This window comes from Chaetura pelagica, unplaced genomic scaffold (genome assembly GCF_000747805.2).
Source record: "Chaetura pelagica isolate M959 unplaced genomic scaffold, ChaPel_1.0 scaffold240, whole genome shotgun sequence".
Taxonomy (NCBI): Eukaryota; Metazoa; Chordata; class Aves; order Apodiformes; family Apodidae; genus Chaetura; species Chaetura pelagica.
Genome location: NW_009951796.1, coordinates 903,018 through 918,388, shown reverse-complemented (window position 1 = coordinate 918,388; position 15,371 = coordinate 903,018). Strand labels below are relative to the sequence as shown.

General features: G+C 40.1%; 1 protein-coding gene across 1 annotated transcript in view; it reads right to left on the bottom strand.

Annotated features, from left to right (window-relative positions):
• ZNF804A (zinc finger protein 804A) overlaps positions 1-15,371 on the bottom strand; it is a 113,763-nt gene that overhangs the window by 3,583 nt on the left and 94,809 nt on the right. The window contains exon 3 of the mRNA XM_010007416.1: positions 2,188-2,318. Within this exon, the coding sequence (XP_010005718.1) occupies positions 2,188-2,318 (131 nt within the window). The remainder of the gene's footprint in view (positions 1-2,187; positions 2,319-15,371) is intronic.

The following is a 15,371-nucleotide window of genomic DNA, read 5'->3' as shown; positions in this document are numbered from 1 at the left end:
AAAAAAAAAAAAAAAAAAAAAAGTAAATATTCTGCCCTCAGTTCCTTCATGTAAAGTTTTCAGCTCAACGGCTAATATTTTTACAAGGTAGTTCACCTTTCCAACACATCCTGCCTTAATACTGCTCCTCCTCCTGGTAGACCACCATGGTTGTCACGCTGTTCCTGCAAATAGCACAGGTTTTACATTCCTTTGTGCTACAAAATACACAAAAGCAGAGACCGCCTCATAGACCCCTTCTCTTCTCAGTCATCAGCCTAGAGACTGCTGCTCTGCCCATGGGCAGCCACCCAGCAGGTCCCATCCTGTTTGTGTTCACAGGTCAACCAGTGGCAATCTCAGCAATTTCTTTCATGGAAAAAGAGTATCAGGGTGAGTATTTCAGCTGACTAGTGAACTGAGTGATTCATCCCTCTTGAGAAACAAATTATCGCTGTCTACTTCTGTTCTTCATTTCATGTCCTCTTCCCATCTGTTCCATTTGACTTAATAGGAAGCAAAGAGAAAAGCAAAAACTGTTTAAGCTGCCAGTTTTCCAGGATCCACAGGAACTGCTCAACACTAGGAGTAATGGACCTATGTTAAACTTTTTTTTCTTTTTTTTTTTTTTTTTTTTTTTTTTTTTTTAGTTTAACCAAATGATTCTGTGTTAGAGTGCAGAGCAATACGAGATGATGGGTAACTGGGAAAACATGCAAGTGTCATTTAGGACCCCAAGAAGTGCTGAAATAAAGAATGACAAACTTAATCTATTGGGTCTAGAAATTAAGGCAGAGGTTTTATGAGAAAATAATTCCTCATGAGAACTCTTGCCTTGTCCTGTTCTTCATAAATTAAAAATATATATTAAACCACCCATACAATTCCTTTCTTAAACAGAATAAAATGGTGACTTCTGCAAAACCAGCCTAGATAGAAAATACCAGTTTGAAAAATCCTGAGTGTCTGTCAATAATCACACCTCTCAGGAGACAAAGTCAAAGTAAACAGCAATTCTGAAATAGGAAAAGCTCAGAGACAAATTCTCCTTCAGGAGCTAGAAGGAGGATATTTAAAACAAAACAAAACAAAAAACCACAAGAAAACAGAAACAACAAAAACCTGCAAAATCTGTGCTTCTCTAGCATGGAAAAAGGGAAACAGTAAGTTCCTCTTTCTCTTGAAATATGCTAAATTTAGATTTTGGACTCCATTTAGAGGGAATAATAGCTAATATCCTCAAGTACTAAATCTGGACATTTAAAACACTGACAGAAGAGAAGGAGTCTCTACATGAGTTATCATAAAAAGTAAAAAATGTAAAATCAGGTGTCATGTTGCTCATTCCAAACAGATCACAACATTCATGTCCCATTCACCTGCTCAGACAGACTTTGCTTCAGCAGGCTGCTCACCATGCAAACTACGGAGAAAAATACTATTACTGAACAAGAGCTACCACTCAGTTGGACTTCCCTGTTAATTTGGCAAGACAAAGGCTGGATAATGAGGAAACATTTGCTCATCTACTTTTCTTCTTTCCCCCCCTCAAGATTCCCCTGTGAAAAGTCAGTACATAGATTTTCAGTGCCTATTGGTGTCATAACTGTGTCTTTTTTAGCAAGCTCAGTATTAATTTCAACAGTATGCCTAGATGCAATAAACATGTGACTAGCAAGGAGTCAGTGTTACAGAGGAGGTAAATATTCTGCTGAGCTGGGGAAAAGAAGAACCCGAATTTCAATAACTAGATCTTTTTTTTATATTGAAAGGTAAGACTAGATTTCTGGATGCTTTCCCAGGCAAACAGTTTGAACACTACATCACAGAGATCTGTTACATCCTAGAAAGACAGACTGTGTTCCTCACCTCATCAATGAAGTAGTGTCAGCCTGCAAACACATGACCCAGTTCACTCAGCTTCCAGCCAATGTGCCAGGTTTTATGAAATATAGATGAGACACGTCTTTTTTTAAACTAAAAATACCTGCTATTTTAGCTCCACTGAAAAAAGCAACAAGCAACATGCATTTCTGCACACAGTGTGAATCAAATTCCCATACACACACTGCTTCCAAAAGTGCCATCAACGCGCCGTGTGCTGGGCTCCATCTGAGGGACTCCAACAGCCCCTGTGGCCCACAGCACCAGCAGCATCAGAGGGATTATTTTCAAGGATTTTTTAGGTTTCAGCAGCTGTGCACTTACCACGTTGCCTCTTTCCTCAGCTCAGCCAGCTTGTGCAGGCGCTGGAGCGCTTTCTCCTGTTTCCTTTCATCTTTGCGTGACTTAGATGCTACATTTCGAGCAAACTCCCTCTGTTTCAGTTCCTTCAGCCTCTGGAAGAAACAGTCACATAAAGCACACACACACACAAAAAAAAAAGCCAGAAATGATAAATGTTTATACTGACAATTACTTTCTGGTAAGAAGTCACGGTGAAAATAATTTTTCAACCTAAGCAAAAGGAGCCATTCAATAAATTTGTACATTTCAAGTGAATAACCAAAAGACATAAAAAATACTAGAGACAGGTTAGCTAGGCTACAGATAACCTGGATAATGTTACTCCAGCCTTTCTGATGAATGCAGATCATCCTCAGTTGGAATAGGCAATGTTCATCTGGAATTTTGCTTATGACTTTTTCAAAAAACATTCTCCACAGCCTAATTGCTCTTTGAGAGAGCAATAGGAAATAATGAGAGCACCCCAGCTCTTTTTCTGCAAAGCTGTTCTGCAGCCTGTCAGCCCCTCAGAAGGTGCTGCTTGATCACCAGGCAGTTCTTCTGCCCCAGATGCTGGACATGGCATTTGTCACTGCTGATCCGTGGGAGGTCCCTGTCGGCCCTTTTCCTCAGCCTACCAAGGTCTCTGTGGACCTGCCACATGATCAGTGTGGTACACTCTGCAAAGCTCCTGAGAGTGCTCTGTCCTGTCATCCAGGTCATTAGTAAGGATGCTAAAGTGTCTTGTCCCAGTAGGGATCCCCAAGGAATGTAATGGTCAGAGGAGTCTGGAAGTTTGAAATGGGAAGATCATTTCTTCTGAGGAGCTTGTTTTCTGCTCTCATTGGTGGCTGACACAGCAGTTAAGCAGCCACTGAGATTCAATCCAGTATCTCATTTGCTTTTGTCTCCAGCCTGTTTCTTTGGATAGATGTACAAATGCACAGCTCTGTCTATCCGAACAAAAAGGGGTTTTTGTTTTCTTTTTATCACAGACGAAAAACATGCAGAGACTTTTCTAATCCTTCAGGTAACAAAAAACTTTGGTAGGTCCCAAACCCCATTGGTGCATCATTCAGTTGTTCAGTGTGTCCTCATTATGGCTCACAGTCCAGATGACATCAATTTATGAGATTCTGGGACAAACCCAGTAACTTGTCACCATTTTCACATCTGAGGACTAACAGCTGGCCATGAACAGGGGCTATGTGGATTTGTAAAAGCAATAATTCTAACATCAAATTTTTCAAGCAGCATTGACAGCTTTTCATCTCACTGATAGCACACGTTAGATACACATGTAATGGAGTTTGCAGAACTCTAGAAGCACTTTTCCCCCTACTCCTATTCCATTTCTTATTTCATTTTTTTGGTACCTTTTCTTCCTATTCACAGAAAAACAGCCTTCATATAACATCATTAATTTAAGCAACTGGATTTGTCTTTACCATTTTGGGTGATTCTAATGCTATCTTGGCAGTCTATTTAATACCAAGAAACATAAATGTAGAAACATGCTGAGAAAGCAAACAAATGCCTGCAGAAATATGACCACTACTCTTTATTTTCAATTGTTTTGCATTACTTTTCCAACAACAGGATATTCCTTTGAAGACACTCTTGACAGATACAGAGAAGTAATTTGAAAGGTAATAATTTCTACCACTTGCCTTTTCTAGATAGAGCTATCAAAATTAGTTCTCATGTGCTAATGCAGTATGAGGTTATACTTTCACAAAACTGGATGGATGGAAACTTTTTTCCAAAGAAAAAAAGTTTGAAATATGAAGGATCCTAGTGGAACATATTTTACTCCTGAGCATTCACGCTTTCCTAAAGATAATATGATACTGACTCTGCTTCCTACCAGGAACTCCTGAAACCCAAAGGATTTTGTTTCATGGGCGACAGTTCTGAGCACTCAGAATACCAGAGAAGGGATCCAGTTTGCTCCTCCCCACCTCCAGTCCCCAGCATTCAAACACAGGATTTAATTTCTTTTTGCAGAGCTCAATAATACCTCTTTTTTTTTGTTTTTTCCCCCTCCAATGGGTAAGGAAAGAAGTATGCACCAAAGCAGAAGAGGTCAAAGGGTGCTTTTTCACAGGTTAAAAAGGAGAAGCTGAGGTGTATACAAACCCCTCATCGCCCTCCAGCAGCAGCAGCACTTTACTGTAATTACTGGGATGATTATGATCAGTGATTTGATTCTGACCAGACTTTGACCCCTTTTCTTTTCTGGCTGCCAGTTAGCAGGGCTCCATGCCATCAAGAGTGCTGAAGTTAACACGACTCCGGGTTTCAGGGTGTGAGTAGGGTCTCACTCACAGGGAACAGAGACAATGCTGTTAAAGGAAGTTGTATGTGACCTTGGAGGCACAGAGATGTATCATGCCTAGCATTGCCAAGCAAACATCAGCCTACCAATCTAAGCCTCTCGTCAGCCTGATCAGCCATTACCTATTTAGCACCTACCAGAGCTAGTGCAGAAGAACCGTTTCCAATTTTTAAGTAATTAAATTGTTCCCCTTCATTGCTACAAGTAGGTGTCAACATGTAAGACACAGGAGCCTGGCAGAAGTTGTGTGTGCACAGCTTTCGTGTCAGGCTGCCTGCTCTTCTCTTCTGGAGAACTAGTCATTCCAGAGCTCCCCTTCTGCTAGGGCCTACTGTCAAATACACTGCCCCTTTCCTGTGCAGAAAACTGTTCCTAACACAGTATGAACTGGTTACACCATATATACTAGTATATACAACATAATGGTTTTTTCCTTATAACTAAGTGCAAAAATGTGCCTGTACTTTTGCATATTTCAAGTTTGCCATTTGTCTTTATTTAGCCATCTGATAAACCACCATCACCTGTCTTCCCTTACTGCATTTACTCATGCTAGCACTGCATTTATTCAGCCTTATATTTGTATTTTGTTGGGTTTGCTTGTACTATGCAAAGGAAAACAAGATATTACCCAATTACACAGAAAATACCATTAGTCCATGCATCTGAGCCTCACTAGGCTCCCACAAAGTCAGTTCAGAATTGTTTAAAAAGTGTGTTTTATTCCTAAAAAGCATCTTTTTCTTAATGTTTTTATATCTTTCCATGCAGCAGAGCTCTTCACTAACGCTAACTTCAATTGTTGGTTTAATGCCTGTTATGTGTTTTTTTTCATGGATCAGTAAGCAAATAATTAGCAGGCAGTCATACAGTATTTAGATATGAATCCCTTCTGTATTTTGCTCTGCTTATGAACCAGCTCAAAATGTGTAAGTCTTAGCAAGCAGAGTTCAACAAACAGTTCACAATGAATAATTAAATGACTTTTCTCCAAGAGAACCTAATGCCTTCATCATTATCCTGACACACTCTGTTGCCACCTTGAACGTGCAGAGCACAGACCGCAGTTGCTTTTCAAAGGACTTCCCCACGTGCAGAGCAACAGGAAGCCTGACCCTGATTCTCCAGCCTTGCAATGGCATCCTGCAACTTGGCCAGAAGCTGCATTAATTAAAAAAAAATCTAATTAACAGTGAGCCTGAAGCAGAAATACTCCATCTATTTCTAACGAACTCCACCGGGAATCTTCGTGCACACCTGGTACAACACGCTGAGCTGAGATATCCAAGTCCAGGCAGAAGGAAGACTTTACCAGCTCCCATGTGCCTATGCAGGGATGAAACTGTATAGGAGAAGACCTCACGAGGTTCAGACTCAGGTCTGGCTGTATTTCAGTCAAAGGCATCCAGCTCAAGTGTCCTCAGGATTGATGCAGAAGATACTCATTAAAAAAAATAATCAAAGAAATCCTAAAAGGACTCCCAGTGTGACTCCATTTCTGGTTACCACCCTTGTCTTTATTTCCCCATTTCTACTACATTAGCCAGTTCATCTCAGCAGGCCACTTGTCAAAAAGCTCAAGCCAAGTTTCCATGAACTCCCCAGTGTTTTATAACATAGGAAAACACAAGCCCAGACCTTGCTGCAGGAGGCAGGTGCCTCAAGACCTCTGTGGACCACAGCTTCTCAAACACAAAGACACATTATGGCATGAAATGCACATCTTACACTGCTGTTACAAGCCTCCTGCCACCTTGCCAAGTGGTTGGTTTTGTTTTGGTTTTTGTTTTGTTTTGTTTTAACTCAAGATGTAAGCACTTGTAACAACAGCACTTCAAACTAATAGGTCTTAAAAAGATGGAGAAGACATTAACTAATAAATATGCTCAGGACACAAAAGGCTGAATAGTGAAACACAATGTACCTGATTATGGTGATACCAGGTGATAAAATGAGGAGAAAAACCCAGAAACAAAACCAGCTTCAAAAAAAATCATTTTTAACTTTGAAATACTTAATATTATCAGAACTGATTCTGAAGAAAAGCAGTGAAACTTTAAACAAAGTTTATGAAACTGAAAGGGAAATCATAACAAGCACCAGGATTGATACAGGCTCCCTGCAGCATCAATATCCCACGTAATACCAGCCCTTCTCCCCAGCACAAAGGCATCATCTAAGGACTGCTTATCCAAAGAGGCACTCATAAACTATGCATGCAATATTTCTCTCTCTAGTTTAGGAACAACTTTCACAGGGTCAAGAGCCAATGGGAACAGCTTTGTCACAGCAGGAGTCCGAAAGATGCCTATCAGGGGATTTCAGGACAGTACAGTTCAGATATTATTATGTTAATTTGCTTTTGACCTTAGATTACCAATTAAATTACATGGACTTTTACAACGTTGAAAATAGGGAGAGTATTAATTCATTTTCTGATTAATGGAAGCATAAAATTACAGAACTTAACAGCCATGACATCAAATTCTGCTTCTTTACTGCCCTTTTATTTTATGAGAAAAGATGACTGTGTTCCCAGCAGTGACTGAACCATGAATGGAAGCAATTGTTAACTTTAAAAAAACAACTCATCAAAGTAAAATTTCCTTTTCTTGCTCCCTAACTAGGAAATACTCAAAGCTGCAGCCCAAAAAGCATAAACAGGTTGCTACAGACAGCCCTTATCTATTGAGTACTAAACCATCAAGTCTTTGATGTACACCTTGCAATTCCCATCACAGCCCTTTTTCAATTCAGATTCTCCTGAAAGGTCGGCTACAGCAGAGTCTATGTTTTGGTGAACAACCAGAAGCAGAGAACAAGCCTGGTCCTACTGCCCTCCCCCCAGCCAGCCTCAGCAGCGTGAGCCTGAGACCACGAAAACATGGGATATTCTGTCCTATGTGTGTGTGCTAAATTCACAGGAGCTTCCCCCTGCTCCTGTGCTACCTACAACTCCATTTGCACCCTGCAAGGAGCTCCAAGTTCACTGCAGCTTTATCCTGCCCTGCAAAAGTTTCTGAAGTACCTGAACATGGCAACCATGGGTTGGTAGTTCAGTGCTGCTGTGGAGGTGGCAGAGAAGTGGCATTTAGATTTACTTAAAGCATTTATTCCCTTTAAATCTGTACATAAACCACATTTTTATTAGTAAATAAAGTTGCTTGTTGTTTGTTTTGGCTTTTAACTTGTATTCAGTTTGTGGTTTTTTGAGTTTTGTTTTGTTGTGTTTTGTTTGTTTGTTTTAACCTGATTCCTACTTTATACAGGGATTGAATGTGAGTATTTCTTAGCATCTGGCGATTATTCTAGAAGCTGCTCCCCTTTTTCTGAATCTCACGTGACTGTTGTCAACATACTCCCTATTAACTGAGTCTTCCTCAACTTCAGCGAGGCTTTTGACACCGTCTCCCATAAAACCCTCCTGGATAAGCTCAGGAAGTGTGAGTTAGAAGAGCAGACAGTGAGATGGATCAAGAACTGGCTAAACAGTAGAGCCCAGAGGGCTGTGATCAATGGTGCAGAGTCCAGATGGAGACCTGTGACTAGTTGTGTTCCTCAGGGACAATACTGGGTCCAGCCATTTTCGATATCTTTATTGATGACATGGATGAAGGGATAGAGTTTATCCTCAGTCAGTTTGCTGATGACACAAAGCTGGGAGGACTGGCTGGTACATCTGAAGGCTGTGCAGCCATTCAGCAAGATCAAGACAGACTGGAAAGCCAGGCAAAGATGAACCTTATGAGGTTCAACAAGAATAAGTGCAGAGGCCTGCACCTGGTGAGAAAAAACACCATGCACCAGTATAGATTAGGAGTTGACTTGCCAGAAAGCAGCCCCACCTGTCAACACTCAAATGGGGAATGAAACATGCCATTTAAAGCTGAAAACATGGCTTACTAAGACATAAAATATGTATCTTTCTGTCTTTAGTTTTTTGTGACGATGTACATTTTTCTGTTCTACAACTGGAGACTCTTCACACAGCATGACAGGGCTGCGTCTCTTCACTTGCACTCTGGCCTGCCATTCAACATGCTCTCCATGACCGTATCTTTCCTATTATTTAATAATAATAATAATAATAATAATAATAATAATAATAATAATAATAATGCTCTCCATGACCGTATCTTTCCTATTATTTAATAATAATAATAATAATAATAATAATAATAATAATAATAATAATAATAATAATAATAATAATAATAATAATAATAATAATAATATTAATAATAATAATAATAATAATAATAATAATAATAATAATAATAATAATAATAATAATAATAATAATAATAATAATAATAATAAATATAATTTCCTTTTGTAAAAACTATAAAAAAACCATAAAGCTCACGGAAAAAAATACTCTAATGCAAGAACACCTTACCCTGTTAGTGCTCCAGCCCTTCCTTAGGAGGAGTTAAACAAGGCAATTTATTTCTACAGAAAGGAGAAATAGATTTCTCAATGAAATCATTTATTCAGCCACTCAAATAAGCAGGCTCAGTAAGAAATTAATAAACAACCTTTCTTTATGTTGTGGGGTTTTTTTTTCCTTTCTGCCAGTGTGGAATTACTGCTACAATGTGTTCCTGCACTAGAAGAGAAACTGGGGGGCAATTTAACAGCAGCCTGAAAGTGTTGGATGGGATAGGGAGTTAACACAGCAAAAGGAGTCACTTCTTGCTAGTGGCAGGGAAAGCCTCCTCGTTGTTGGGGTGGTGCAGCCCCAGAACACATCATCTACAGGCACTGTGGCATCTTGAGCACCATGGATATCCAAGGCATGGCTGAAGAAAAATCCTTGTCTTAGTGAATTCCTGCAGGTGAGCAGGAAGCCAGCAACTCCTTCAAACCACTATTTTTACAATTTCTGTCTTAAGCAGTGAGTTATCTCCTCTCCACACCAGTGTATGGACTACACTGGCTTTCAAGAGGCCTTTAATAATTGATCTAGCTGCCTTATGATGAACTTCAAGTTTGTTGCAAGTTCTAAGTTGCTTCTAATTGCCTCTGCCTACAGCTCTATGCATCTCTCTTTAAGCTACAAAATTCAAATCCTTTCCTAAAAACGGAGAGCTCCACAAACATGCCACAGCACCACATTCTGTATGATGGGATATGAAGCCGTCCAGATCACAAAAAACATTCAAGTTGTGAATAATAGTTTCCTCTTCTATTTCTACCACAAATTGCAGCCATAAAGATGGTCTTGTAATATCAGAAGGAACACAAACCCCACAGATAGAGATAGATGCAGGATTTTGAAAGAATAAGTCCTTGGAGTCCACAGTATTCCTGAACAGGTAGATTGACCTGATGTGAAACTAGGTTCTTCTTCCAGCATGGTCACAAGCATGATCCCAGACTGTGAAAGTGAGTATGAATTGAGAGGAAGGAAAGGCTAGGATTGTTTTATCTGCCTGTTGTGGTTCCAAAGGGAGGCAGGTGATGAGTAGACCAGATTTTTCATAATTCGAGGGTTTTTTTATTTAACGTTAAATGAATTGATGTGATGCAAATGCTCACAGACAAGGATAACTTGCTCAGGAGCACACTTGAGCAATTTGCAGTGGTTCAGTTTGTTCTGCAGAGTGCAAAAAAGAACTGCAGAACCAGCTTTTACAATCAGAACCTACAAATACGTATTAAAGATACGTATTGTGTCATACAACTTAAAACTCACATTGTTATTTTCTACTTTCAAAATACAAAATCTGAAATTATTTTATAATGAAAGACAATTAGTTTTTGAGACTACTTTATGTTCATATATGAAGCATCTTGTTCAAGTGTCTGGAGTTCAGTTACATTTTCCTTTGTCATTTCATAGAAAAAAATAAATGAAACGAGATGAAATTGAAAACCAAAACCAAATGAAAACCTGTTTTCAAAATCATGAGGAAAATCAGACTATTAAATACTTTGCTCACTTGCACATGTAATACACATGAAAGCTAATTATCTTTGATGAAGCTCTTACTAGTTACTCTTGATTAGGTGACTGCAAAAAATACACACTGGGGCAATGGAAGGAATAATCAATCTTTCTTTGCTTTCTATTCAACATTTTGCTTTCAGAAATTATCTGCCAGACAGAGACACACACTTAATTATGTGATGATTAATGCCCTTCCCAGCATAGTAAGCTGTTTTCTTTGACATTCTGGTGCCTGCTCATCCTCCTTTCCAGTGCAGGGGCTGCAGGATTCAGATAGCACTGTGGTTTACAGTTGAACCAAGGCTCCAGGGCTTTGACAAATAACAGGTCGTGGAGCTTAAATTAAGGCTTTTGTGGCTTTTTGCTTTTAGATAAGAAAGTTTTCTAAAGTTGACTAAATGGCCACAGCATTGCCATTGTGCAAAAAACATTGTTTTAAGCCTGCAGAACTGCTGAGTGTTGCCTACCCAGTATTTCCCTGCCACAGCCAAGCCCATGTATAACAGCAGCCTGGACTTATTGCAAGCTGCAGGGCATTTTTTTGTCAGCTTCAGCAAAAATCAGCAGAATACTCCATAAATATTAAGGTCAAGAACAAAGAAAACAGCAGAGAAGTACAGAGTTAGCATCCTACCCATCAAATTAATTTTACCAGATAATGAAAAGAACACAAAGCTGACACACACTTGTGCAGCTGGGAAGTGGTTCCATATGCTAGTCTCTAATTTAAAGGTATTTATTTTAATGACTCTAGGTCTAATTCTGCCTCTCTTGAAGTCAAGGGAGAAACTCCCACTGGGCTCAGGGAGAGCAGAGAGTTTTTAATTCAGCATGGAAATACTCAGTAGCACTTAAGGAAGCATCTTCAGTGGCAAAGATTAAAGACAAGATGGATACCCATTACTTCTTCAAGGACACTTCACACCCACTCCTGCACCATTCAGGACTCTTAACTAAAAAAAACCAATAATTAAACCAGGTGGCCCTCAGAGTGGGGCTGCCCTTGAAGGCCACAGCTCCTCTTTGCTGCTCCACAGGGACAAGCCAGCACGGATAGTCTCAGACATCATGTGCCATCCCCTGGGCCCACAGCATTATCTGCCACCTTCACTTCACTGCAGCAGTCATGTTCAAGCACCCATGACACTTCTAAGCACAGCATGTGCAATATTTTTCATGTTTGACAGTTCTGCAACCACAATATTGACACAGTGAGGCACTGCCTCCTGGCATTTTCAGCCACTGGGTGCCAAATGCTGATGACTCTTTCTTCTCTGGCGAGTTACAATTTCCCACACATAAATAACCAAGAGCTCCACAACATCCCATCTAAACTCTATTCAGAAAGTTTTAAGATACTGGGAAAATTCTTGTTAAAGCAGCATCCCTCTTCCATAAATCATTTCACAGAAGGAATTAATTCCTCAACAAGAAGCCCTTTCAGAGAAAGGTCAGCTCTGTACCTCTTTGGAGAGAGGAATACAGGATTTCCTCTTGAATGACTTTCTCTTGGGAGATGAAAAGGCCACAAAATGGATGGGTCCATCAATACACAACCATTGGGTGGCTCAGCTACTGAAGTTGCCTTTTTCTCATTTTGGAGACTGTTTTTCAGTTTCCTGCAGCTCTGTTATGTTTGAGACTTCACCCAAATCTTCACTATGGTGCCCTCCAACACCTACTGGTGTATTGTGACCCACCAGCTTTTCACCTTGGTCAAAAGGGTTCACTGGGTCTCTAGCACTGAAGTTCTCTGTAGGATCATGCTGCTGTTCTGCTCATCCCTCCTCCTTCCCTGAAGGAGGACACAATACCCTACATTACCTTGTGTTCTCCAAGCACACTGAAAAAGATAAGCAGAAATTTTGAGTGTATCTCTACAATGTGCACAGTGACTGAAAATGAGGAATTAGTATTTACAGTCAGGTTCCCTAGGGGATACTTTCCATAATCCTTGAAGGACACTCTAATAAGTCTCATGAGCTGAAGGAGATACATGAATTCCCTCAAAGTTAGCTCTTTATTTTAATTCTTTATGTCAGAGCTAAATCATAATCACCTTCTCACCTCAGGTTTATATTGGATCACTGAGCCATTCAAAGCCTCTCTTCACAAATTGCTTCTCATCAGCAGGATCTGGTCCTTGCCAGAGATTATCCCAGAACCATGACAAGCTTCTTCAAAGAATATATAAAATGTGACCAATGGAAATTGAGACAAGAATGGCCCTTTGCAAATTTTGACACATACTGCACAGGCACAGCTAACTGGCCCAGACAAAACCTGTTACCCTTAAGCCAACCTTTAATACTACTCATCCAGACTCCTCTGAGGGGGGGAAAAAAAAAAAAAAGAGATTAAAGAGAAAAATTATCAAATATGAAGTGTGCACCTTGCAAGGCAAAATTAATTAATATCATAATTTGACTTATGCTTTCATTTTAAACTGTTGAAGTGCTGTATGTTGTAAAGTAACTTTGATAACATACCATTGACATCACTGTGTGGTGTTGGTAGCAAGTGGTTATGTGTGTCTTCTACTGCACCATTGCTTTTGCAGGCTGAAATCTTAGTAACTGTAGAGCAAGGATGCAAATGTCACCACTTTGGGTTAATCAAGTAGTATGTTATCAGTACATGACAGCTGGGAGGCTGCTGAGGGGAACCAGGACTGGAACACACACCCTCAAAAGGACAAGCACAAGGTCACAGCAGGTGGAAAGAGAAGGATGACAGCAGGGTCACAGGGCTATAAACAACTCACTGGTGTTCAGTTACTGCTTGCTAAAGGAATGCAACTTTAAAATATGCATAGAAGTGGGTTCAGGGCTTAAAAGAAAATGATGCATCCAACACACTACATATAGCAAATTTTACCACAAAATGCAATTGGAAACCACTGGAGCACATATTTGTGTTAGGAAATATTGGAGCCCTTCTCCCATGAGAACGGGCTGGGAGAGCTGGGCTTGTTCAGTCTGGAGAAGAGAAGGCTCTGGGGAGACCTCAGAGTACCTTCCAGTGCCTGAAGGGGCTCCAGAAAAGCTGGGGAGGGGCTTTGTACAAGGGCATGCAGGGACAGGAGGAGGGGGGAATGGTCTCCAACTGAAAGACAACAGATTTAGATTAGATATGAGGAGGAAATTATTTCCTGTGAGGGTGGTGAGACACTGGCACAGGTTACCCAGGGAAGCTGTGGCTGTCTCATCCCTGGAAGTAATGAAGGCCAGGTTGGATGGGGCTTTCTATGATAAATATATTAAAATGACCCCAAATAGATCCCAGAGTGAGGAGATGGAAACCATAAAATTTCACCCTCTTTCTGTCACAAAAGCAGGAATAAACCACCAACACCACATGCCCCACACGAAGAACTCATTGTGCTAAGAGCTTGCAGTGACATCTCCTTTCTCTTCTTGTGAGGACTGTAACACCAAAAAAGGACCAGACACTAGAAAGCTTATATAAGTCCATATCATTATCAGGAATGACCTGTTGTGATGGGACAATTTTTACTGCTAACTGCCAGTAAAATTATAAATGGCCTAAGATGAATTGTATTTCAGGAAGCTGTTAGGACTTGAGCTAAACTAACAGCACATTCTCAGCTTTGCATGTCAGGTGTGGGTTTTTTTATCCACAGAACTGCCAAAGGTGTTTGGTCAGGTACATCAGCCTCGAGAACCTGCTGAGCATGTGATGATGGGTGCAGCAGCTCCAGCTTTCTGTTTTCTTGTTACCCAGAAGCAATTCATAGCAGCATTCCCCTCCTCATTCAGATAGGAACCTTTCAGGAGATAATTTGGCTTTGATTAAGAATCACTAGGAATTCATAAAAACAATCATTAACTAATAACGTCAAGCTCATTACCAAATGAAAATGAACCCAAATCTCAGTCCCCAGTCTTATAGGCAGAAGAAAGCAGTTCCTAAGAAAAACTGACAATAATCCTTTTCTACCTTTTCTTTCTGATAACAACAGCCAGGATAGAAACATATGTACTCTCATGAGCCAGGTTCTGATGAACAGGTGAGCATCACGTGAGGAAGACAGCACAGAGACATGTGATGCTAAGCCCTGAAATCCAAAGGGCTACACGCTGAAGCTTTGCTGAAAAGAAGAAAAAGAAGCCCATAAAAAGCTATCTATCTGACACATAAATAACAGGGGTAATTAACTGGGTGGACCTTCTGTATATCTCAGAAGACAGATTTAAAATGGCTGTACTCAATGTGAAGGTATTCCTGGATAAAACATTACCACAGAAAATGGAAAGTAAGAGCAGAAGCTTTATCATCTCAAGGTCAGTGTAACTGTATGTTTAGGGAAGGTGTTGTTTTTTTTTTTTAAAAAGTGTCTTATTCTCTTGCCCAACAACAAACTCTAAGAAACAACCAAAAGTACTTTGCAACTAAAAACTACTGGTGTGAGCTATGAAACCCTTGCCCCCTCTTCTTACAAGGACCAGAAAAAATAATCTTATTCTGAGCGCTCCCAGCCCCACAAACAAACCTCTCACCATCCTCAAGCACTTCACAAGCATTGCTATAGCACTCCACAGTTAATAAGGATTTACAGACCCAATTCTCTACTTTTGTACAAGAGTTACACTTCTCAGTTGAAACAGCTATTGTTGTTGGTCTATAATTTGGCAGGAGAACCCTCTGAGTGACCGCAGTATTTTGATGGTTCTGATTCTCCAAAGTTTGTGTGTGTGTTTGTTTGGGGTTTTTTGTTTGTTTGTTTGGGTTGCTTTGAGTTTTTTGTTTGTTTGGTTTTGTTTTTTATATTGGCAACTACACAAATTTCCTTCTTTCTAGATAATCTTGTGGGCATTTTAATGAAGCACAGATGAGAACCTTACCACCAAGTTG